This window comes from Lampris incognitus, chromosome 1, assembly GCF_029633865.1.
Source record: "Lampris incognitus isolate fLamInc1 chromosome 1, fLamInc1.hap2, whole genome shotgun sequence".
Taxonomy (NCBI): Eukaryota; Metazoa; Chordata; class Actinopteri; order Lampriformes; family Lampridae; genus Lampris; species Lampris incognitus.
This window is the reverse complement of record NC_079211.1, coordinates 45,810,371-45,835,138: the sequence shown is the minus strand read 5'-3', so window position 1 is coordinate 45,835,138 and position 24,768 is coordinate 45,810,371. Positions and strand designations below refer to the sequence as shown.

Here is a 24,768-nt window from a genome sequence, read left to right as displayed (position 1 = left end):
CTCCGGATTCTTGTTCAGATTATTCCTCAGTTTCTCCATAGTGTTCTCCGGATCCTTTTCAGATACTTTGTACTCTTCTGTGGATTCTTCTTCCAATTATTTTTCTTCATATTCGTCTTCTTTTTCTTTTTCTTCTTCTTCTTCTTCTTCTTCTTCTTCTTCTTCTTCTTCTTCTTCTTCTTCTTCTTTGCTTGTTCAGATTTGTCTTCTTCTTCAGATTATTCGTCTTCAAATTGTTCTTGTTCTTCTTGTTCTTCTTCTTATTCTTCTTGTTCTTCTTGTTCTTCTTTTTCTTCTTCTTCTTCTTCTTCTTCTTCTTCTTCTTCTTCTTCTTCTTCTTCTTCTTCTTCTTTGGATTCTACATCTTCAGATTCTTCGGATTCATCGGGTTCTTTTTCTTCAGATTATTCTTCATTGGAGTCTTCTCCTTCAGGTAGTTCAGATTCTTGGATTCTTCAGAATCTTTGGATTCTTTGTAATATTTTCGGATTCTTCGGATTCTTCTTGGCTTTTTCTTTGGTTGGCTTTTGCTTCATGTTCTTCTTTGGATTCTTCTTCTTCATCGGATTGTTCAGATTCTTCTTCGGATTTTTCGGCTTCTTCTTTGAATTATTCTTCCGATTCTTTTTCTTCAGATTCTTCTTTGGATTCCTCAGATTCTTCTTCGATTTCCTCAGATTCTTCTTCTGACTCTTCTTTGGATTCTTCTCCCGATTCTTTTTCTTCAGATTTTTCTTGGGATTATTCGTCTCGTTGGAATTCTTTAGATTCTCCTTCAGATTCTTCAGATTGTTCAGATTCTTCGGATTCTTCTTCTGATTCTTCTTCGGATTATTTTTCTTCGGATACTTCTTCTTCTTCTTCTTCTTCTTCTTCTTCTTCTTCTTCTTCTTCTTCTTCTTCTTCTTCTTCTTCAGATTTTTCGTAATCCTGATTTGTCTTTGGATTCTTCTTTTGATTCTTCCGATTCTTCAGGTTCTTCTTCGGATTCTTCGGTTTTTCTTTGGATTCTTCTGCCGATTAATTTTCTTCAGATTATTTTGGATTCTTCTTCATCGGATTCTTCACATTCTTCTTCGGATTCTTTATATTCTTCTTCGGATTCTTCTTCAGATTATTTTCTTCAGATTCTTGTTCATCTTTATCTTCTTCTTATGTTTCTTCTTCTTCATCATCTGAGCTCAGTGCGCTCTGAACTACTTCTTAATTACCATAATTGTCATTATTGTCATCAGAAGAAACAGTTTTTCTCCTCCTGTGAGTCATCCATGGCACCTTTGGGGAATCCTGTGATGACCCAGATAGCCGCTGATGAGCAAGGAGCGAAGCGATGGCCATTAAGTCATATGGAAAACAATGGCCCTATGAAGATCAAATGTATAAGAGAATACATCTCATTTGCTGTCTTTGTTATGGCTGTACAAGTGAAAGTAAGCACCAAAGCACCACGTCAATAGTTCCACAATAATACTACTCTATTGTAACGTGCATGGATAAGAAGACACGCTGGCCGCTGGCTCGCAGGTCTGACCCTTTAGTCTAGCGGTTAGCGATGTCTCCCGCGGTGCGGGCGATACGGGTTCGCGTCCCGGCCGCGGCAGTTCCTGTGGTTGCGTTGTCCCCCGAATTCGCTACATTGGTGTCAGAAGTGGGATGGAGCGACCGTAAGGCCATTGGAATCGTATGCGCCCTGAGGCGTGAAGGAGCTGATATGCTTAAGCGCGGGGACGCGCTTCCCGAAGGAGGGGGGTAGTGAAACGTGCGTGGATAAGTAGACACGTTGGCTGCTGGCTGGCGGGTCTGACTCTTTAGTCGAGCGGTTAGCGATGTCTCCTGCGGTGCGGGCGATACAGGTTCGCTTACCGGCCGCGGCAGTTCCTGTGGTTGCGTTGTCCACCGAATTCGCTACAAAATTGTTATTAAAGGCAAACTGCATATTAAGCACGAGAATTACAACTAATAATGCTACTCCCTCTATTGCACAGGTAACAAAATATCCACAAGAACCACGATCATTATTATTACAAAACTACAGCAACTATACCAGTATCAATACTTTTAATAGTATTAATGCTTGTAGTAGTAACAATAATGATATAGTAGCCCCTGTCTATTGCCACTAGTGACTTGAAAAGGTATAGTGTTATAATTTTTTTTTAAATTTTGTGTTGAGATTGGAACCAATACATTCACTGCATGACTGCTGCTTCGTCCAACTTTTTAGGCTATGGTTACTATTATTTGGTGTCATTGAAGCTTATGGGAGGTTGCCAACCTGATAGTTTCATAGTGTATTGTTTAACTGTTCTCAGATATATGAGCTACAGACATAGGTAACAGGGTAAAAAGATGGGGGTTAAAAGATTTAACCTATGTGTTTAAAATGCACAGTCTAATTCTAATTTACTTTCCATAATCTTTTGGGAAAATACACTTGAAGTTACGTTTTGCAGTGTTTCTTTATTTCGCCAAGTTTAGTTATTAGCCTGGAATCTACTGATCTGTTGTCGATCGCTAATGCCTTGTTTAGACCTGTAGGGTAATAAAGTGTTGCTTGCGTTCGGCCGTTGCAGAAATAGTGAGGGAGACTGCTAGGAAGGTACTTGGTGTGTCATCAGGACAGAGGAAGGAAAACAAGGAGACTTGGTGGTGGAATAAGGAAGTACAGCAAATTATACAGAGGAAACGGTTGGCAAAGAAGAAGTGGGATAGTAAGAGAGATGAAGAAAGTAGACAGGAGTACAAGGAGATGCAGCGTAAAGCAAAGAGAGAGGTGGCAAAGGCAAAGGAAAAGGCGTATGGTGAGTTGTATGACAGATTAGACACTAAGGAAGGAGAAAAGGACTTGTACCGATTGGCTAGACAGAGGGACCAAGCTGCAAAGGATGTGCAGCAAGTTAGGGCGATCAAGGATAGAGATGGAAATGTGCTGACAAACGAGGAGAGTGTGCTAAGAAGGTGGAAGGAATACTTTGAGGGGGTGATGAATGAAGAAAATGAGAGAGAGAGAAGGTTGGATGATGTAGTGATAGTGAATCAGGAAGTTCAGCTGATTAGCAAGGAGGAAGTGAGGGCAGCTATGAAGAGGATGAAGAATGGAAATGCAGTTGGTCCTGATGACATACCTGTGGAGGCATGGAGATGTTTAGGAAAGATGGCAGTGGAGTTTTTAACTAGATTGTTTAACACAATCCTGGAAAGTGAGAGGATGCCTGAGGAGTGGAGAAGAAGCATACTGGTACCGATTTTCATGAACAAGGGCGATGTGCAGAACTGTAACAACTACAGAGGTATAAAGTTGATCAGCCACAGCATGAAGATTTGGGAAAGAGTAATAAAAGCTAGGTTAAGAGGAGAGGTGACGATCAGCGAGCAGCAGTATGGTTTCATGCGACGAAAGAGCACCACAGATGCGATGTTTGCTTTGAGAATGTTGATTGAGAAGTATAGAGAAGGCCAGAAAGAGTTGCATTGTGTCTTTGTAGATTTAGAGAAAACTTATGACAGAGTGCCGAGAGAGGAGGTGTGGTATTGTATGAGGAAGTCAGGAGTTGCAGAGAAGTATGTAGGAGTGGTGCAGGATACGTATGAGGGAAGTGTGACAATGGTGAGGTGTGCGGTTGGAATGACAGATAGGTTCAAGGTGGAGGTGGGATTACATCAAGGATCGGCTCTTAGCCCTTTCTTGTTTGCAATGGTGATGGACAGGTTGACGGACAAGATCAGGCAGGAGTCTCCATGGACGATGATGTTCGCGGATGACATTGTGATCTGTAGCGAGAGTAGGGTGCAGGTTGAGGAGCGCCTGGAGAGGTGGAGGTATGCACTGGAGAGAAGAGGAATGAAAGTCAGTAGGAGCAAGACGGAATACCTATGCGTGAATGAGAGAGAGGACAGTGGAATGGTCAGGATGCAAGGAGTGGAGGTGACAAAGGCATTTGAGTTTAAATACTTGGGGTCAACTGTCCAAAGCAACGGGGAGTGCAGTAGAGAGGTGAAAAAGAGAGTGCAGGCAGGTTGGAGTGGGTGGAGAAGTGTGTCAGGAGTGATTTGCGACAGAAGGGTATCAGCAAGAGTTAAAGGGAAAGTTTACAAGATGGTTGTGAGACCAGCTATGTTATATGGTTTGGAGACAGTGGCACTGACGAAAAGACAGGAGGCGGAGCTGGAGGTGGCAGAGTTGACGATGCTAAGATTTTCACTGGGAGTAACGAAGAAGGACAGGATTAGGAACGATTATATTAGAGGGACCGCTCAGGTTGAACGGTTTGGAAACAAAGAAAGAGAGGCAAGATTGAGATGGTTTGGACATGTGTGGAGGAGAGATGCTGAGTATATTGGGAGAAGGATGCTGAATATGGAGCTGCCAGGGAAGAGGAGAAGAGGAAGGCCAAAGAGGAGGTTTATGGATGTGGTGAGGGAAGACATGCAGGTGGCTGGTGTGACAGAGGAAGACGCAGAAGACATGGAAAGGGATGATCCGCTGTGGCGACCCCTAACGGGAGCAGCCGAAAGTAGCAGTAGTTGCGTTTGGCCGTTACAACATCGGTCTTGAGTGCGGCAACATCGTATCCATGTTTTGCTTCTTTCTATCCCCCCTTACAGGTAAGAACGATAGTTGTGATATTGTAGCAAATTCGGGGACAACGCAACCACAGGAACTGCCGCGGCCGGGACGCGAACCCGTATCGCCCGCACCGCAGGAGACATCGCTAACCGCTAGACTAAAGGGTCAGACCTGCGAGCCAGCGGCCAGCGTGTCTTCTTATCCATGCACGTTACAATATGTTCCACGTTGGGTTTATGTTTCCTATGCTATAAGGAACACGCAGGGAGTAAAATATCCGTGTCTGCAGTAACTTTAGCATCGGAACGTAGTTTGGCTAATCTGGAGATGTTGCTCTGCTGTAGCATGCTAGCTGTAGCATGCTAGCTAGCTGCGTTACGTAGGCAGCAGTGCAGTAGAAACGTAATGGCCGCCATTTAGTGAGGATGCATCTCATGACAAAGCGTATTTGCTCTATATTCATTTTACATGATGTGGTTACAATAGTAATGCTGAAGTGTTGCAGTTTACGAAATATATCAGTTAAATGTGTAAATGCAAAATTATTTTTATTTGTGTTTAAGTTTAATTTAGATTAAACTGTTCTTCAGGGTTAAATGCATAACAGTAGTATCTAGTATTGGAACAATGCACATATATTATGTCGTTTATTTTAAAGATGCAATAGGTAATTTTCTAAATCCGTTCAAGGTGATGATTCAAACTACTTCTCGAAGTCAGTTTAAAGCTGCTGTAAAGATATTTTGCTTATTCTGTTTAAATGTCCAATGCAGATATTTTTCTGATTTATATCCAATGCGTTTTATGTGTTGTTTAAGGTAACATAAAGACAACATTTTTTTTTCATTGTGACAATTGACAATACTATATTTTTCTAATTGAGTACTTTATTAAAGGGACAATGCACCATGTTTCGAATTGTTTATAGGGACAATGCAATGTTTATTGAGAAGCTTGGTGAACATGTAAATATGAAAGTTTTGGAAAATATATTACAACATTGGACTTGACTGCAGCAACATCATGTCCGTGTTTTATTTCTTTCTATTACCCCTTACAGGGATGTAACATCAGTTAGTTAGACAAAAAAATGACAAACTTAAAAACTGTAGTTAAGGAATTTTACGCTAGAAACCATTTTGTGCAATTTGGAGTCTCACAAAATGGGTGCCTTGAGATTTTTATTCAAACAAAGGAAACATTTCATGTCTCAGTTATTAAACCCAAATGTTTGGTACTTGTGACTTTTAATGAATTATTATTTTCCCCCCCTCCTTTTTCGCCCCAATATGAATCCGGCCAATTACCCCAATTCTCCGAACCTTCCCGATTTCTGCTCGACCCCTGTGCCGATCCGCGGAGGGTTGCAGACTACCACGTGCTTCCTCTGATACACGTGGAGTCGCCAGCCCCTTCTTTTCATCTGACAGCGAGCAGTTTCGCCAGGGGGACGAGCGCGTGGGAAGAGCCCCCTCCCCTCCCCGAACAGGCGCCCCGACCGACCAGAGGAGGCGCTAGTGCAGTGACCAGGACACATGCCCAAATCTTGACCAAGCCGGAGATAACACGGGGACACGATCTGGCTATCCCCATGTGGAATAGACTGCCACGGCACCCAGACACCCCAGTAAATTGTATTTTTAAACTGAAATTTAACTGATCCATAATTTTCCAAAACTGATTATAATATGATCCCCTCAATCTGATCAGAGCTGCATTCTGATCTGATCTACTTAATGATCAGTATCCTAGAATTCACCTCGCACACATTGGGAAAAGTCTGTTTCAAAATACAATCCATGTGCATGTGCCTACCGCTCTGTTTATTTGTGGGTATGTGCACAACCAAGACCCGGTCTATGGTAGTTTGTATGTGTGCAGACCATGAAAGCGAGACATTTTACAGGAGAGTGTTTCCTTGCCTCTTTTCCTTACAGCCACAATCCCATTACAGGCAAAAAATGCTGCGTTGCATTATGCCTTGTTATTGTTCAGGATTGAGTGTGTGTGTGTGTGTGTGTGCGCGCGTGTGTGTTAAAGTGATTCTGGGGGAGAGAGAGAGAGAGAGAGAGAGAGAGAGAGAGAGAGAGAGAGAGAGAGAGAGAGAGAGAGAGAGAGAGAGAGAGAGAGAGAGAGAGCGCAAGAGAGAGAGAGAGCGCAAGAGAGAGAGAGGTAGAAGGAGGAAGCAGTTTGCATGAGCTTGTGTTTCAGAGTCAGATGGAAATAAAACTGCTTTACTGAGGATCCAGTCATCCATCCCTCATTGTTTGCTATTTCCAGTCAGTACTGAGATGAGTCAAGTTGAGGTGATTTACTTTATTCTAGTTTCCATTCCACGCTGATTCAAAGCCATAAGAATGAGTTCTGGAATCTATATCAGACATTTTCCTAATCCATATCTCTGAGAGAGATGGAGGGAGTCTACTATTACAATAAAACTGGTTGTACTTTATCAAGTGGATCAAGACTGCCTTTGTAATTGAATAAACAGATTTAAATGTCGAAAATCTCATTCAGCATCAGTACATCGCTTGACTTTTAAAGTCCATTAAACTCAACGCAAAGTAATCCTCATTTACTAATTTATTTGCCGCCATAACTATTTATGGTCTAGAAATTAGACTATCCGGGTGAGTAACTGATTATTTAGTTTAATAAACTTTACTTAAAGGCATAATATACTTCACAGTTTTTATCATGCATACATAATGTTAAATGTAAAATATTACATATGTGGCAGTCCCAAATGTCAACAATGAATAGTTGGTAACTTTATTCTTTCTTTTATTTTTTTAACCATCCAGTATATTCGCATGCAAACCAGTACACCAATTACCCTATGTTGCAAGTTAAATGAAACATTTGATGAAAATGTATACATTATTTGAAATTATACAGTGACCCATATCCATGAAAATTGGGGGGTGAAATCATAGCTTTATGCAAAGTCAACGCAATGACAATCTGTGCTCACTCATAAAAGTAGCATGGTGATGTTTCTACCAAGCCATAAATGTCAGTGGTGGCCCTGTAGAAAGACAACTAAAAGCCACATGCAACTGAAGAGCTGCATGTTTAACGTCCCCCAAATCATTCACAACCATTTGCAAACACAATGGCTCGCCACCTCGTTTGGATGTAAAGTCAAAGAAAACTGGTGGTTTTTGACCACAGATCTTAGTACATTAAAAGATGAGCTTGTCATATCCGGGGGCAAAATGGCCTTGGCATCTAATGGCTGGGTATTCCTCCTCTAACAAATCATCCCCTTCCTCATTCACTGTTAAAGCTTCAACTCCAGCGTTTGTCACGAAGCATGAATTGACAAGTATGGTGCTGCATTTAAAACTGCAGGTGCAATTGCCGAATGTTGCATTTTAACTTGGCTAAGACCTGTTTCCAAGGACAGCCCTGACAAGATTAGACAAAATGTAAATTTTCATTTGTGTTTATTAATGAAACATTTTTTTAATTTTAAGTTGTGACCTATATCACCTTGTCAGAGCAGATGGTATGTTAGCGTGGGGGTGTGCTCATATGAATTGATTATGGGACATGCTAATCATCAAAAGAGGGCAGTGCGGTCAAAATGGAGCAAGCTATACAAATGAGGAGATAATCCCTGTTTATGAATGAGGAACCTGCTGCTGCCCACTACCACATCAGTGACTTTGCTGCTAGATTTTATGAATAATCCCAAATCTGGCCCATACCTAAGCAACTAAGACTGGTTTTCGTACATGGTCATAGGTATAGTAGGTCGGCTTTGCCAGTCATTTCTGTCCTCGTCACTTTTTGATCGCTACAGCAACACTCTTTGAACAAGCATGTCAGACCATTTTCTCAGCCTGCCTTTGGATTTTTTGTAAAATTATTATTTATGTATTATTGTAGCCCTCCGTTTGTATTTGCCATCATTTCTGAGAGTCAGCTTTTAGTCAGCTAACCAGCTATTGTCTCAAATCTGTAACATGCAAGATTTTGTATAATACAAATTTATATTTGTGCTATACAAAATGTCAAAGGTAATGAGACCCTTTATCTCATTACCTTTGACATACACTGATTCAGAAAGCCCACAGTAAACCTGATATGACATCTGAGAACCAATAAATGGAAAGATGAATATATAATGAAAAATGATAATTTGTACTGAGAACACTATCACATCTTGTGCCATTTGTGGGAGGGTGAAGTTTTATAAGTTTTATTTTGTAGTGTTTTTATTTCTATTTATTTACTTATTTTGTAACTCGGTCTGTAACACTGATGGCCTGCAAATTACCTATCACAAACTTTTATTTTTTTTGCCATCATATACTTTTAGGATTTACCTTGACAATATCCCATCTGATTAATGTGGTAATGTCATTTTGATTACCTATGATTTATTTTAATTTACTACAACTTCAGCTGTTTCCGTTTTTCCCCTTCATGAGATTCGGGTTCATGATATTGATAACTGCTCTTTAGTCTCTGGCTGTCTCTTCTCGACATTCTGCCCTAACCTCTTCATTTGCCCTACTGATTTCACTATTCTATGTGCTTAGTTCAATTATCTCTAGATTATCTTGTTTTCTTATTCAAACGACCCCTGTGTTACAGAAAGGTCAATCAGTTCATCTGGACACACCGTTTATTGAGAAAAACGTTTCATCATTCATCTAAGTGACCTTTTCAGTCTAAACTGACTGCAGGTATCCCCACCCTTATAAACAATGCAGTGGCATAACGACCGAAACCAATGATCGGTTTCATATGCAAATTGCCACGAGAGGGGGGCCTATGAGTACATATGTTGTCATCATAGAATGCAGTGATTCCCCAATCACTGCACTCGATTCCCCAGTCCTCTGTGAATAGTACACATCGCCATTGTAACTCTAGTTTATGGTTATGCCAATTTGCGTGACTATACTTATGCCCCTGTAGCTCGGACAAATAAACAAGGCTGGGGTGTGGCCTTAATATACAAGTACATGATCAATTTAACTTCTAAACTTGAATCTAAATTCAAATCTTTTGAGGGTCTTATTCTAAGTCCATCTCCCTCAGCCATGAATAGACTCTGCATGCTCAGTCCAGATTGTGATACTCTATTGACCTCCTGGCTGTTACTCACTATTTCGTGAATAATTTGGACAATTTGCCTCAGATCTTGTTACTCATTCTGATGATATACTAATTCTTCATTATTTCAATATTCATCTGAATAAGGCTGCTGATCATATAAATAAAGCCTTTCTGATGCTAGTTGATACTTTTGGGTTCAATCAGTTTGTTCCAGAGTTGACTCATTGCAGGGGTAATGCCCTTGATTTGGTTTTATCTAAAGGGATAGCTGTTTCTGATCTAAATGTCTTGCCAACTGCTGTGTCAGATTATTTTCTCATTAAATGTGAAGCATTATTGGCCTGTCCTGATAATATTGGCACATATGTAATTGCCATTCGCCACCTTGGTCCCGCCACTCTAGCTGCATTTGGCCAGCAGCTGCCTGAAGTCTTGGCTCCTTTCAATGTAATGGCTGACTGTTGAAAATGTCACTAGTGACTTAAATGTGGCCCTCTCTAGTCTCCTCACCTGTCACTACCAGAGCTAGGTGACTAAAGAGGATTACATTGCAAGAGATGGGAACGTAAAGGGCGAAAATCTAAATTGGAAGTTTTTTTTTTTACCTATCTTGGCATGACTGTTTATTGAAATACAAGTATGCTTTAGCTGCTGCGAAAGCAGTGCATCTCTCTTGCTTAATCAATATTAATAAACATAATCCAGCGTCCGCGGTGGCGTAGCGGTCTAAGCATCGGCTTGGTGTCGATGCAGTTGCCCACTGGGGACTGGGGTTCGCGCCCCGGTCTCGTCAGATCCGACTATGGCCGGACTCGATGAAGCAGCAATCATTGGCAACGCTGTCTTCGGGAGGGGGGCGGGGTCGGCTTGTGTTCGTCATATGAATGCGTCTCTGTGTGTGTCGGAAAAACAGTGGTTCGGCTTGGATTCGCCTTGTCACGAAAGTGGGGTGGCAGTCTCCTTCGAGACTGCCGGCGGAGAGATGCAGTTGGCGAACGCATGTAGTACGAGGGTGGGTGTTTGAATTAAAAATAGGGATCAATTGGCCACTAAATTGGGAGAAAAAAAGGGAAAAATCAGAAATAAATTTATAGATAAACATAATCCCAGATTTGTCTTTGACACTGTAGCTAAATTTAATAAAAATCAGCAATTTGCTGCTCACCATTCATGGCATATGATTTTTTCAGCAATACATTTGATGAGATCATACAAAATTAGTTCAACTCCAGCTACTGCTTCAGATCCTGCCTTATCAAATTCATATTTATACAGTGAGTCACTGATAGTCCCTATTATTACAGATTTTAAGACTGTCTCTCTTGTTTCTTTGACTAAGCTCTTGTCAGCTTCTAAACCAGCTGCTTACCTACTTGACCCTTTACCAGGAATACTTTTTAAAGACTTCTGGCCTTCCCTGGATCCTACAATGCTGGACATTGTTAATTTATAACTTACTACTGGCACTGTTACCAGCAGTTTTAAGACAGTTGTGGTCAAACCTCTAATTTAGAAACTGCACCTCAATCCAGGGTCTCATAATAACTACTGGTCTCCAATCTTCAATTTTTTTTCTAAAGTACTAGAGAAAGTTATGTATCAACAACTTTCAACCCATATATATATATATATATATATATATATATATATATATATATATATATATAAACCTATCCATATTAACCTTTTCAATCTGCTGTCAGGGCCTGTCACTCCATTGAAACTGGTTTGCTTCTCTGACGAGAGTGGTGAACAATCCTCTACTAACTATGGACTCTGAATCCACCTCTATGCTTCTGCTACTGGAACTCATGCAAGCCTTTGACACCATTGATCACTGTATACTATTAGACATAATTAATTGTAAGTTTGGTGTCTCTGGCTTAGCTCTTTCTTAGTTTAAGTCCTACTTATCTGGAAGAACTAATTGTGTCTGCTACAATAACATTGCATCAAAATTATCTGATGTTAAATATGGTATACCTCAGGTCTCAGGTTTTGGCCCTCTACTTTTTTTTTCTCTTTATAATTAATCTCTTGGCCAAAATATATGTATTCATGAAATACATTTTCATTGCTATGCAGATGATACTCGGCTGTCTGTGCATAATTGCTAATGGGCTTCTTGGCTGCTGTGAAAAAATTGGATGTCACTAAATTCCCTACTTATAAATTTAGTTAAATCTGAGATGCTGTTCATTGGCCCTGCTAGACACGGACACCAATTTGATCAAGTAACAACAGCAATCGACAACTCTGTTATTTCACAAAGTGTGTCATCAAACATTCTTGGTTTTACATTTTGTCCCAGCCCTTCCGTTGATAAACACATGAAATGTATCATCAAGACTGCCTTTCTTCACTCACATAACATGGCTAAAAGTCAGTCTTCCCTGTCTATGGCTGATGCAGAGTCTAATAACATGTTAAATAATAATAATAATAATAATAATAATCAATAGCAGTTAGCTTATCCTGCCCTGCAAGCTAAGCTAACTGCTATCCCATGTGGACCAGCAGGTCCGACAGTTATCCTGGCTGGTGTTTGTTCCCTTGGACAGTGATTTTTTTTGGGGGGTTTGGAAATATGTGTTAGTTTGGATATGTGTTGTCTTGTAGTTCTTGTAGTTTCTGGATATTTTTGTCTTTGTGTTGCGCTGCGGTGGGCTGGGGGAAATAGCATTTTGTTTAATTTCATGTGCGCAAGTACATGAAATGACGAATTAAGTGTTACTGATTCCTGTTCCTGATTCCTAATAAATGCATTTGTTTCATCCAGACTTGATTACTGTAATGTTCTGTTTTCAGGTTTGAGACATGCTAGTGTTACAAGTGTTCGGATGGTTCAAAATGCTGCAGCTAGAATCCTAACTAAAACTAGAAAATTTGACAATATTATGCCAATTCTTGCCTTCCTTCATTGGCTTCCTATCCACGTTAGATCAGACTTCAAGGTGCTTCTGCTGACTTATAAAATCTTAAATGGGCTTCTCCCATCATACCTGTCTGATCTCCTTAGACTGTACATTCCATCTTGAGCTCTACTCTGAAAATACAGGGCTCTTGTGTGTACCCAAAGTTAACAAAAGTCAGCTGTTGGCAGGGCCTTTCCTATTAGGCCCCATTCTTGTGGAATAAACTGCCTGTTGCCATCAGACAATCAGAGTCTGTTGAGTCATTTAAATACATACTTAAATCTCAGCTTTTTGCCTTAACCTAGTTGGTCGCCTTTAATTAAATTTAATTTCATTATTATTTATTCCACTAATGGTAATGCACAGCTCCAGACAGAAACAAGCAATTCATAATCAAACACAAATCAATTTATACATTCCATGATTGAAAAGGAGCAGGGAGAAGAAAAATCTTATTTTAGCTGCCACTTACTTAAACAAAAATAAACAACAGAATAGATGGTCTGTCAGTCAGTTACTCAACAACTAATACTTACAGAAACACGGGAAATGAAAAAGAACCAAAAAGCCATGAGAACTAATACTTACAGCAACGTGGGAAATGGAAAGAAGAACCAAAAAAGCCATACTCAATAATTCACCATCAACTGAAAACCCATTACCTGACAACTCCATATTGTCTAATTATTATTTCCTTATACATTTTCTTGAAGTGAAATATATTTATACAACCCTTTAGATCGTTCTCTAAAGAATTCCATAATTTGACGCCACATACCGAAATACACATCTGCTTTAAAGTAGTACGTGCATACTGATGTTTAAAATTATATGTCCTTCTATGGTCCTCATGCTTTGAAAAAAAAATATTTGTAAATCATCTGGTAATACTGTTTTTTGTCCTGTACATAACTAACAATGTCTGTAACTCAACTAAATATTTAAGTTTCATTAATCCTGACTTGATAAACAGTCCGTTGTTGTGTTCTCTTGGATCCTTTTTATCGATAATTCTTACTGCTCTTTTCTTCAATATATACAATAGCTTTATGTTGCTCACATACGCATTGCCCCACATGTCCACACAGTAACTAAAGTATGGCAAAATAAGTGAACAGTACATCATTTGCATTACTTTGTGATTTAACACGCACTTTGCTTTGTTCAAAACATATTACATCCAATAATCAAAACTCCGATACTCTTTCAATATCAACTCCGTCTATAGACAGTAAAACATTTTCATCCTTTTTCTGTTTAGCAAAAACCATGAACTTAGTTTTGCTCAAATTTAATGTTAACTTATTTTCATCAAACCATCTTTTCGGTTTGGCCATTTCATTTACAATGATTTCTGCTAAACTTTTTAAGTCATCTCCTGAACTAAAAAAAGTAGTGTCATCTGCAAACAAAACAAAGTGCAGGATCTTTGACACTTCACATATGTCATTGATATATAAAATAAAAAGTTCCGCCCCAACACCGAGCCTTGTGGGACTCCACATTCAATCTTCATGCACTCCAATATACTGCCAGCAAACTGCACAAATTGTTTTCTGTTATCTAAATAACTGCTTAATCAATTTAGAATTACTCCTCTCACAGCATATGTATGTAATTTAATGTAAATAGAGTACTTCATGACCTGTACTGTATGGTGGGTTGGTTTCTGTCGCAATGAATTTACCAAGCACTGTTCTGCCAACAAGAGTATAGCTTGACTGTTGCAAACTATTCTCTTCTCTCACATGTCTTTTATCTCTGTCTGAACCATGTCTTCTCCTTTCTCTTCATCTGTGTGTGTGTGTGAATAGTGTTATGTGAGTCTCCCCTGTGTGCACATGTAGTCTGTCCTTCCAGGTCTTCAAGTTTTCTCTCACTCCGATGTGTGACTAATGTTTTTTTCTTGTCTCTTCTCCTGTGTATGTGAATGGTGTGACATGAGACTCTCTTGTGAACATGTGTAGTCTGTCCCCCTGTCAGGTCTGCATGATGATGGTGATCTCATGGCTCAGCTCCTGGGCTGTTCTAGTGACATCTGGACACTGCTTGGCATCCTCCTCATCATACTATTCATATCTCGTAACTCCATTATAATTCCGTTATCCTCTTTTAATGTTGTATTCTGTAAATTGTGTTATTGTGTTTTATTCTGTAAACACATCCATTGCACATCAGTCTGCTTTGGGAGAGAGATCCCTCCTCTGTTGCTCTCCCCAAGGTTTCTTCCTATTTTTTTCTCCATGCTAAATATTTTGTTTTGTTTTTTAATTAATTTTTATTTTTTTATTTTTTTAGGGAGTTGTTCCTTATCCAAATGCTGTGTTTGTCTGTCTGTCTTGCACTGTTTGGTGAAGCCACAGCCCTCATTTAATTTTGAACATGTGCCTGCAAATTGTTTTTAATGACAATAAATTGAATTGCATTTAATTGAATTGAATTGAATTAAAATCAAGGTTCTAAGGATAGGATGTTGAGTTGCTGTAATGCCCCCAGATGCAAATTTGTAATTTGTGATAATGGGCTATACAAATACAATTAACTTGACTTGACTTTGCTGCAGACGGACTGAGGAATGAGTCAGGCAAACTCCAGAGTAGTTCAGTAAGAAGATGTTGAGAAGAGAGATCCAAGGTGCAGTGAAGTTCTGGTAAGATTCCATCCTACAATACCCAGAATTCATTGTGAATGCTGCATTCTGAGATCCAACCCCCCACTCGTCTTTTTGCTCCATTTTGCGTAACTCCTTATCAGTGTTGTCACAGTCATACAGGTACAGTAGCCAGAATATTAGAGATATGTCCTCATTCACCATGTCTTCCCCTACTACGTCTTCGCTGAACATTTCTGCTTTTTGTATTTCTTTATTTCTTTATTCATTTTTAATTCGATCTAAATAAGGGGTATGCAGATGAACTGGTATCATTAAGGACTCTTCCTTACTGAAGTCCAACTGCTGCCCGCTGTGCCTTGTTCCCTGACCCTCTAGAGGCGCGACTGAGAAATGGCATGTATTTATCTTTTTTATTTTTTTTATTTTTTTTTTGGGGGGGTAGCCCCCTTTTATCTCCCCCATTTATACATGGCCAATTATCCTATTTTCTGAGTCGTCCCGGTCGCTGCTCCACCCCCTGTGCCGATCAGGGGAGGGGTTGCAGGCTACTACATGCCTCCTCCGATACATGTGGATTCGCCAGCCTCTTCTTTTCACCTGACAGTGAGGAATTTCACCAGGGAGACATAGCACGTGGGAAGATCACGCTGTTCCCCCTAGTTCCCCCTCCCCCACTGAGTGTAGCGACCAGAACACATACCCACATCTGCCTTCCCACCTGCAGACACGGCCAATTGTGTCTGTAGGGACGCCCGACCAAGCCGGAAGTAACACAGGGATTCGAACCTATGATCTCCGTGTTGGTAAGCAACGAAATAGACCACCACACTACCTGGACGCCCCGGCTTATATTTCTCAATAGATTCAAATCCCCGCTGATGACAATTGGTCGATACATTTTTGACCTATCAGCAGCGCTCCCTAGTGACACAGAGCGACTTGACAGAAATGGTGCTGTCCCGCTGAAAGCGTTACTGAGGAGCGGCATATGGAGATGAAGTTAACAAACAGAGAATTTTACCACTAAGAATGTTTCACCTTTAAAAGCTGGTGCCATCATCCCCCCATACCACCCATCCATCCATTCATCCATCCTTTATCTCAACCGCCTATCCTGCTCCCAGGGTTGCGTGGATGCTGGACAGGCCGACACACACACACACACCTAGGGACAATTTGGCATGGCCAATTCACCTGACCTACATGGCTTTTGGACTGTGGGAGGAAACCGGAGCCCCGGAGGAAACCCACGCAGACACGGCGAGAACATGCAAACTCCACACAGAGGACGACCCGGGATGACCCACCAAGGCTGGACTACCTGGGGCTCGAACCCAGGACCTTCTTGCTGTGAGGCGACCGCACTAACCACTGTGCCACCACCATGTCCCCCATCCCCTTTAGTTTTTAAAGCAGGGAGACCTTACATTAGATCCACCACTGTGTGTGTATATGCGCGTGCATGTGAGTGTGTGTGTGTGTGTGTGGTGGTGGGGGGGCTGTGATGGCCTGGCGGCCTGTCCAGGGTGTCTACCTGCCTGCCGCCCAGTAACTGCTGGGATAGGCTCCAGCATCGCCGTGACCCTGAGAGCAGGATAAAGGGTTTGGATAATGGATGGATGGATGAATCGCTTCAATTCACCTTAATATAACCCTGCAACAAAACTGAGAGAACGTTTAAGCAGTCAATGAAACAAACAAACAAACAAACATACAAACAAATATTATATCTACTTGTCTGTGCCTTTGCTTGCTCTGATTTCCAACCATACCTCCACTAACTAGTGAAATAACCCCCAACATATATTAACTATGAACCTGTCAGCCTGAGCTGACTTTCTTATGTGGGCATTTAAATGGCCTGCAGCTGAATAAGAAGTAAGTGTGTGTGTGTGTGTGTGTGTGTGTGTGTGTGTGTGTGTGTGTGTGTGTGTGTGTGTGTGTGTGTGTGTGTGTGTGTGTGTGTGTGTACATGTTTAGCTATCCTGTGGGGACCAAATGTCCACACCAGGATAACAAAACCTGACAGCACGTACGAAAAGGGTTTATTTTAGGGTTAGGAGTTGGTTTTAGGGTTACGGTTAGAATTAGGGTTAGGTTAAGGTAAGGGTTAGGGTTAGTCATGTAGTTTGCATGGGTAAGGTTAGGGTTAAGGGCTAGGAAATGAATGTAGTCAACGAGTGGTCTGCACAAGGATAGTGAAACAACTGTGTGTGTGTGTGTGTGTGTGTGTGTGTGTGTGTGTGTGTGTGCGCGCACAGCAGTCCTTGGGAGAGAAACAACATTGAACCAACCTGTGGTTAATTGTCTGCACCTCTGCTACCGGTGCCAACCAGATCCTTGTAGAAATATGAGCATGACAAGAATCAATAAACTCTACAAGGGATCACTCTGAGCGCTCTAGGATAAATATTTAATACCTGTTGCTTAGTTGAAATGCACACATATTGGCTCAGTGAGAAGTTTTTGACAGAGTCCTCTCCTGGATTAGTTCTGCAGTACACATAACACCTATTTTCTTCTTAAATATAATATGTGGTATATTTAATACAAAAAGGATTCCTCTGTGTCAGCCGGATTTTTATTTATTTAGTTATTTGTCTGTTTGCTTATTTATTTATTTATAACCCCTAATGGCTTTAGATGTCTTAATAAAATGAATGTCATCCTGGGAGTAAAGCTTAATTAGTGCTGTGTTGTATATAATGCAAGCAGTTAAAGCTTGGGACCACATAGAAGGTCGCTGCTAACAGAAACCATCAACTTAGTGAAATTAACAAACTCAACAAGTAACCTACTTGAACTTGATACTGTTTCCCTGCTTATTTGCATTTCTGACCTAAAAGGACACGCTACATATTTAGTATTCTTGATAAGTACTAACGCAACTAAAGAGCCACATCAATCAAGACTCAAATTAGCTCTTAATTTCACTGCATAATCAGGCTCCCAGTTTACCACTTTTGGGGTACAGATGATCCCATTTACAATAAATTATTAATCACTCTAAAGCCATAAGAATAAAGTTGAAGGTTTTAAGTTGCAATCGTTTTTTTTTTTAGCTTTAATTGGATCTACCCATACTAGAAGGGAAAGTGAGAAATATCAACATGATGAGCAAGGTTGACCTCTGGTAGGAATCGACTAGCTCTGAGCTCAGCGTACCTATAGCACTGCCCTTGTGAAAAATTCATCATTATTGATTTAATTCAAGCATGAAGGCAGAAGCTCGCATTAGCAACACAGCTAGATGATCACATGACTCCTAAACTAATTGAATATTTAATTTTCTTGATGTCATGTGACATAGAAATAAGTGTTGTTGCATATTTCACCACACTTCAGACAAACTAAATGTTTGTGTTTTTTTTTTAATTAGGAAATACGGCTCATGAGAAGAAAGAGCAATGTCAGTTTAACACTAATAAACACAGTTAAAACTAGCTACACATTAACAATAAATAATAATAATCATTGAAGTACTGTGCATCTCAACAGATCAAAAGATATATATATATATATATATATATATATATATATATATATTGCCTGCGTACTATACAAAATTTAAATCCACTTAACAAAGCAAAACAAAACAAAGTAACCTAGAGATAAGTAAAGAAGTGAACAAATTAATTAACTGAAACAGACAAACGAGCCAAATAAAAAAGGAACGAAAGGAGAGGCAAGCCTGTCAATCAGGGGACAGAGATTGAAGAGAGTTGAAGAACATTAACAAAGATTGACTCTTATTATAGAACTTATCAGAATTAGCTCTCACTGAATATTTAATTTTCTCTAGCTTTAGAAAGGACATGATATCACAGAGCCACTGACTGCTGGAGGGAGCTTTGGTTGACTTCCAGTGAAAAAGAAGAATATAGCATCATGCCAGTAAGGAATATCTAATCGCTTGGCGGTATATCGATTGTAGTATTCTGGAAACCCAATTTGGCAAGATAGGGATACATATTTATATCTATCGAACATATTTTTGACATAGTATCAAAGTAGTTCTGCCAAAAGCAAGATAATGATGGACAAGAATAGAATATATGGGTCATATTGCATGATGAAGCATGAAATTAATCACAAATATTGGTGATATTTTGATAAATCTGTGACAGTCAAGCTTTGGGAAAAGGAATCCTGGACAACAACTTGAACTGTATGAGTGTGAGACGAGTATGAGTTGATTTGTATGAAATTTAAGAGCAATGTCCCACCAGTCATCCAGGTTCAACCCCAGTTCACACTTCCAGGCAGCCTTGACTTTGATGAACTGTTATAGGACAGGAGTTTGTTATAAACCTTTGACAAGAGTGACTTTTAAAGGGAGTCGGAGCTAAAAAATTCCTCCCACAGTTGACTCGGAGGTGAGGAGGGTATAGTTGGAAGCAAAGATTTGATGCAGTGTCTTATTTAAAAATATCAAAAGATGAGAGAGTGGGAGATGAAATTTGCTTGATAGATCTGCAAAGTAAAAAAAAGAAATGAAAAAAAAAAAATCCATCTTTATACTGGTTTTTAAAAAGTGTCAGACCTTTATTATACCACACAGAGAAGGTGGCGTCTGTACACATGGGTTGAAAGAAATGATACCTCAGTAAGAGGGATAAGGTAGATGGTGAAATAAATTTGAAATTCCTCCTGAATTGGTACCAGATTATGAGAGAGGATGTTCCCACTTGGTTATTTTTAAAGCCAGAGGTTTGTTTGTTGTGCAACCTAGGTTATCTTCTGACACTGCAATCCCAGTGTTCCTTAAACACTCACATGCTGATGCTAGCTGACCTGCTGTACACAGAGAAACTTCTAGTATTCCCTCAGTTGCAGCAGCGCACACAAATCAGACAGGTGTGTGGCCAAACGAATTGGAAGATTTATATAAATTGGAAGTGAGTGGAGCTGGTGTGCTGTGTGTGTGTGTGAGAGAAAGAGAGAGAGAGAGAGAGATTTGACCCTTAAAAAAGTAGGTTTATTCTGAATACATTACAGTCCAACAGCTTACACCCAAACACAACTATCTCTTTATAATCCATCTCATACAAAAAACTGTTTCAGGGAAAAACAAAAAAACACTGAGTAGTCTAAACAAGCATTTGTAAATAACAGGATTTTAAAATAAAATAGCCCAATATAACAAACACAAAATCACCTCAGGGGGTTTGCAGCAACACAACATCCTGTCCTTAGACCCTCGCATCGAATGGAGAGAGAGAGAGAGAGAGAGAGAGAGAGAGAGAGAGAGAGAGAGAGAGAGAGAGAGAGAGAGAGAGAGAGAGAGAGAGAGAGAGAGAGAGAGAGAGAGAGAGAGAGAGAGAGAGAGGGGGGGGAAACTGCTAAATTGCAGTGTATTGCTGTGGAAAGAACAACAGAATGTGCCCTGGCTCTGCCAAATAACAGAAGATAAGCAGGTATGAGCTTGTCTAGTTCTTGGATGGGAGACCTGCTGGGAAAATGAGTTGCTTCTGGAAGTGATGTTAGTGGGCCAGTCTTCCCTCTGTTCCTAATAAAAACAACAAAATATCAAATTGCAGTGACGGGGACACTGCTGTATGAGATGCTGTCCTTCGGATGAGATGTTAAACAGAGGTCCTGACTCAGGTGTGGTCATTAAAGATCCCATGACACTTACCACAAAGGGTAGGGGGTTCCCAGGTTTCCTGGCAACATTCCCAACCTGGTTCTCTCCATCTGGCCACCTCATCATCCCCTGTGTAATTCACTCAATGATTCCTCCCTCTCCACCTCAAGCTGATGTGGGTGAACGTTCTGGCGCAAAATAGCTGCCGTGTATCACCCAGGTGTGTGCTACACATTGGTGGTGGTTGAGAATGTGAAGTACTCTGGGTGTCTAAAGAAGTGTTATATAAATGTTATCTATTATTATTATTATTATTATTATTATTATTATTATTATTATTATTATGTTGAGGCAATTAGCTTTTAAGCTGATTTTTTTTGTCCTCTCAATTTATTTTATTTATTTTTTTTTTTTTGCTTTGCTTTGTGTTTCCATTAGTTTTGAGCCCAAGTGTAGTGGTAATCACAAATTAAAAATCCCAACTAAAGGCCAAGTAAATACGCACACACAAAAAAGTGTCTGAAAGTCAAAATGCAAACTGGGAGAAAAACATATTTGTTGATACTTTAATAGACCAATAAGCTAATAAAGTACATGTTTAGTAAATGACAGAGACATGACTAATTGCAGTTCTTTGAATGACCCACAAATAGTGACAAAAAAAGATGGATATTGATCATTCATTGGAGAGTTGTCTCTCTGTTTCAGAGTATATACTGCCTCTGGCTTCTTAGAAATTAGCATTGACCTGACCTATTCATGCGGATAGCAGCTCTCTTCAATGTGCTCAACATGTACATAATTGTACATGACAGTGTAAACACAGCTACTTGGATTGGCAAAGGAGACTCAATGAAAAATATTAGCGGGGTGGATATTGATTATCTTTTTGAGATCTGTCCCCAACAATGTTGAATTATGCTTAATTTAAATCCCCTTCTCTTGCACTTATTAAGGAATTGTATAGTTGTTTCATTTGGTGACATATTACCTTAGAACAATGACGCACCATCATACTGCATCTGCTGTATCCCTTTGCTATCTCTGTTTAATCCAGTTATTATCCAATTTTTTAACAAAGACTCCCTATGAACTGTTGTTACTCGCATGATTTTAGGCATTCCAGTCATATATAAATGCAATATATTTTAAAGATTGAAGGAAGAAACCAAATTATTTGAAATTCAAACTAAATATCTGACAGGGCAGGCATGTGAATATATGTTGTGGCAGAGATTTAAGTATTTCATAAAGGATCAAATCAATGCTTCGAGTAGTTTTGCAAATATATGCAAGGTTATGTGTTTTCCCTTTTGTTCTGTTTGGGGTCTTTGAGAACCTTAGTCAATCTTTCATGGTTTAAAAAAAAACAGCAACATCAAATTTGTTGTATTAGCTTGAAAGTGACTTTTCCTAATTATGTAGGAACAGTTGTTTCAAAATTTCTTGATGCATGCTCAATAATCCAGGTGAGAAAATCAAAGACGGTTGAATCAGTTCATCTAGATACAAAGTTAATTGACAGATGCATCCGTCAATAAACTTTGTATCCAGATGAACTGATTCAACCTTATTTGAATTGTTTCAAAACCACACAAAATGACACAAAAATTATGTTTGGGGTCCTGGAGACCCCACTGTTGAAATACATTCACATATGTTTTCCATCCCTGATTGTTGTTGAAAGATTAGCTAGCTCAAGGTTTCCAACAATGATTGGGCTAGCTGCAAACTGGATCAGAGGGGAATCATCTTAGAACAGATGTGTTATGCATCATATAGAGAGGAGACAGAGTCCCCCCACAAAAAAAAAAAAAGGCTAAGCTGTTGCATTCTTGGAGAAGCAGATTCAAACCTTATTTGTGACAAAGAGGAGGGTTTGGTTAAGACTTCAATCATATTTTGTCTACTGTGTAGTAGTAACAACTTAACATCTGCTAAATGAAATTGTAACAACATCAGAACAAACACGCACGCACACACACACACACACACACACACACACACACACACACACACACACACACACACACACACACACACACACACACACACACACACACACATATATATATATATATGTATGTATATATATAATTTTTTTCTTTTCAGGTGAATTAAATGGACAGGATTCTAAATCATTTTGGTTGTTTGTACACCAATGGTGTTGGGGTTCCTGTGACTCCTGCTGCTGAGGAAGTGAAGGTGAGGAAAAATATTTGGGTTAAATCCCTCGGGCTTAATTCTCTATGGCTTATTAAACTATTATTCAGAGAGACAAATGTTGTGGGAGGTCAACCTAGGATAAATAGTGGCCATTTGGAGAACCAGTTAGTTCACATTTAGCAACTCCGGCGAAGAAAAAAAAAATCCATTCAATTAAATTAAGCATTAGAGGGTAATAACGTTTGATTTTATTTACCCATTATGGTAGTGAGTAAGAAGTTTAAAAATAGGAGTTTTCCATTTTTTTTCCAAACACCAAGTGAACAGTGATAAATGCAATGATTTGATCTCTGACTTGTGTAGTCTTTGTGTGACTTGTGCAGCTGTCGAGTAGTATATTGTTGTTGGCATATCCTCCCACCATGCAACATGGAGCTTTTTTATGCACTCTTTTTGTGAAACTGCACGTTGAGATTGCCATGTGTCTTAGTCTCAGTCAACGATGTCTTTTCTCTTCACTTCCTTGTTTCAACTTATTTCATTCTACTGTAATAATTAATTTTCCAGACATCATTGATTTATTCTGATTTAATTAAAAGTACAACACAACTAAACTTAAACTGAAAAAAAATTTCAGTAATATTGATAACTCAAAGAAAGAAAAAAATATATATACAAAACCCAATTCCAGTGAAGTTAGGATGTTGTGTAAAACATGACCTATATTCAATTGAATACACTACAAAGACAAGATATTTAATGTTTAAAACTAATAAACTTTATTGTTTTTTACTAATTTTCACTCATTTTGAATTTGATGCCTGCAACACGTTCCAAATAAGCTGGGACAGGGGCAACAAAAGACTGGGAAAGTTGCGGAATGCTCAAAAAACACCTGTTTGGAACATTCCACAGGTGAACAGGTTAACTGGAAACAGGTAAGTGCCATGACTGGGTATAAAAGGAGCATCCACGAAAGGCTCAGTCATTCACAAGCAAGGATGGGGTGAAGTTCATCACTTTGTAAACAACTGCGTGAGCAAATAGTCCAACAGTTTAAGAACAAAATTTCTCAACATACAATTGCCAGGAATTTAGGGATTTCATCATCTACAGTCCATAATATCAACAAAAGATTCAGAGAATCCGGAGAAATCTCTGCACATAAGTGGCAAGGCCGAAAACCAACACTGAATGCCCGTGACCTTCGACCCCTCAGGCGGCACTGCATTAAAATCCGACATCATTCTGTAAAAGGATATTACCACGTGGGCTCAGGAACACTTTGGAAAACCATCGTCAGTTAACACAGTTCGTCGCTACATCTACAAGTGCAAGTTAAAACTCTACCATGCAAAGTGAAAGCCATATATCAACAACACCCAGAAACGCTGCCGGCTTCTCTGGGCCCGAACTCATCTGAGATGGACTGACCCTGTCCCAGCTTCTTTGGAACGTGTTGCAGGCATCAAATTCAAAATTAGTAAATGTTTGCAAAAAAACAATGAAGTTTATCAGTTTGAACATTAAATATCTTGTCTTTGTAGTACATTCAATTAATATAGGTCGAAAAGGATTTGCAAATCATCGTATTCCATTTTTATTTACGTTTTACACAACGTCCCAACTTCATTGGAATTGGGGTTTGTATATGTATGTGTGTATATATATATATATAGTATATGTATATGTATATATATGTATATATATGTATATATATGTATGTGTGTGCGCACACACACACACACACACACACACACACACACACATACACACACACACACACACACACACACACACACACACACACACACACACACACATATATATATATAACTGAGGATAA

General features: G+C 39.5%; 1 protein-coding gene across 1 annotated transcript in view; it reads right to left on the bottom strand.

Annotated features, from left to right (window-relative positions):
• Positions 1 to 455: 455 nt before the first annotated feature.
• si:ch73-288o11.5 (sperm-specific protein PHI-2B/PHI-3) overlaps positions 456 to 24,768 on the bottom strand; it is a 94,844-nt gene continuing 70,531 nt past the window's right edge. Inside the window, exon 2 of the mRNA XM_056277761.1 lies at positions 456 to 782. Within this exon, the coding sequence (XP_056133736.1) occupies positions 456 to 782 (327 nt within the window). The remainder of the gene's footprint in view (positions 783 to 24,768) is intronic.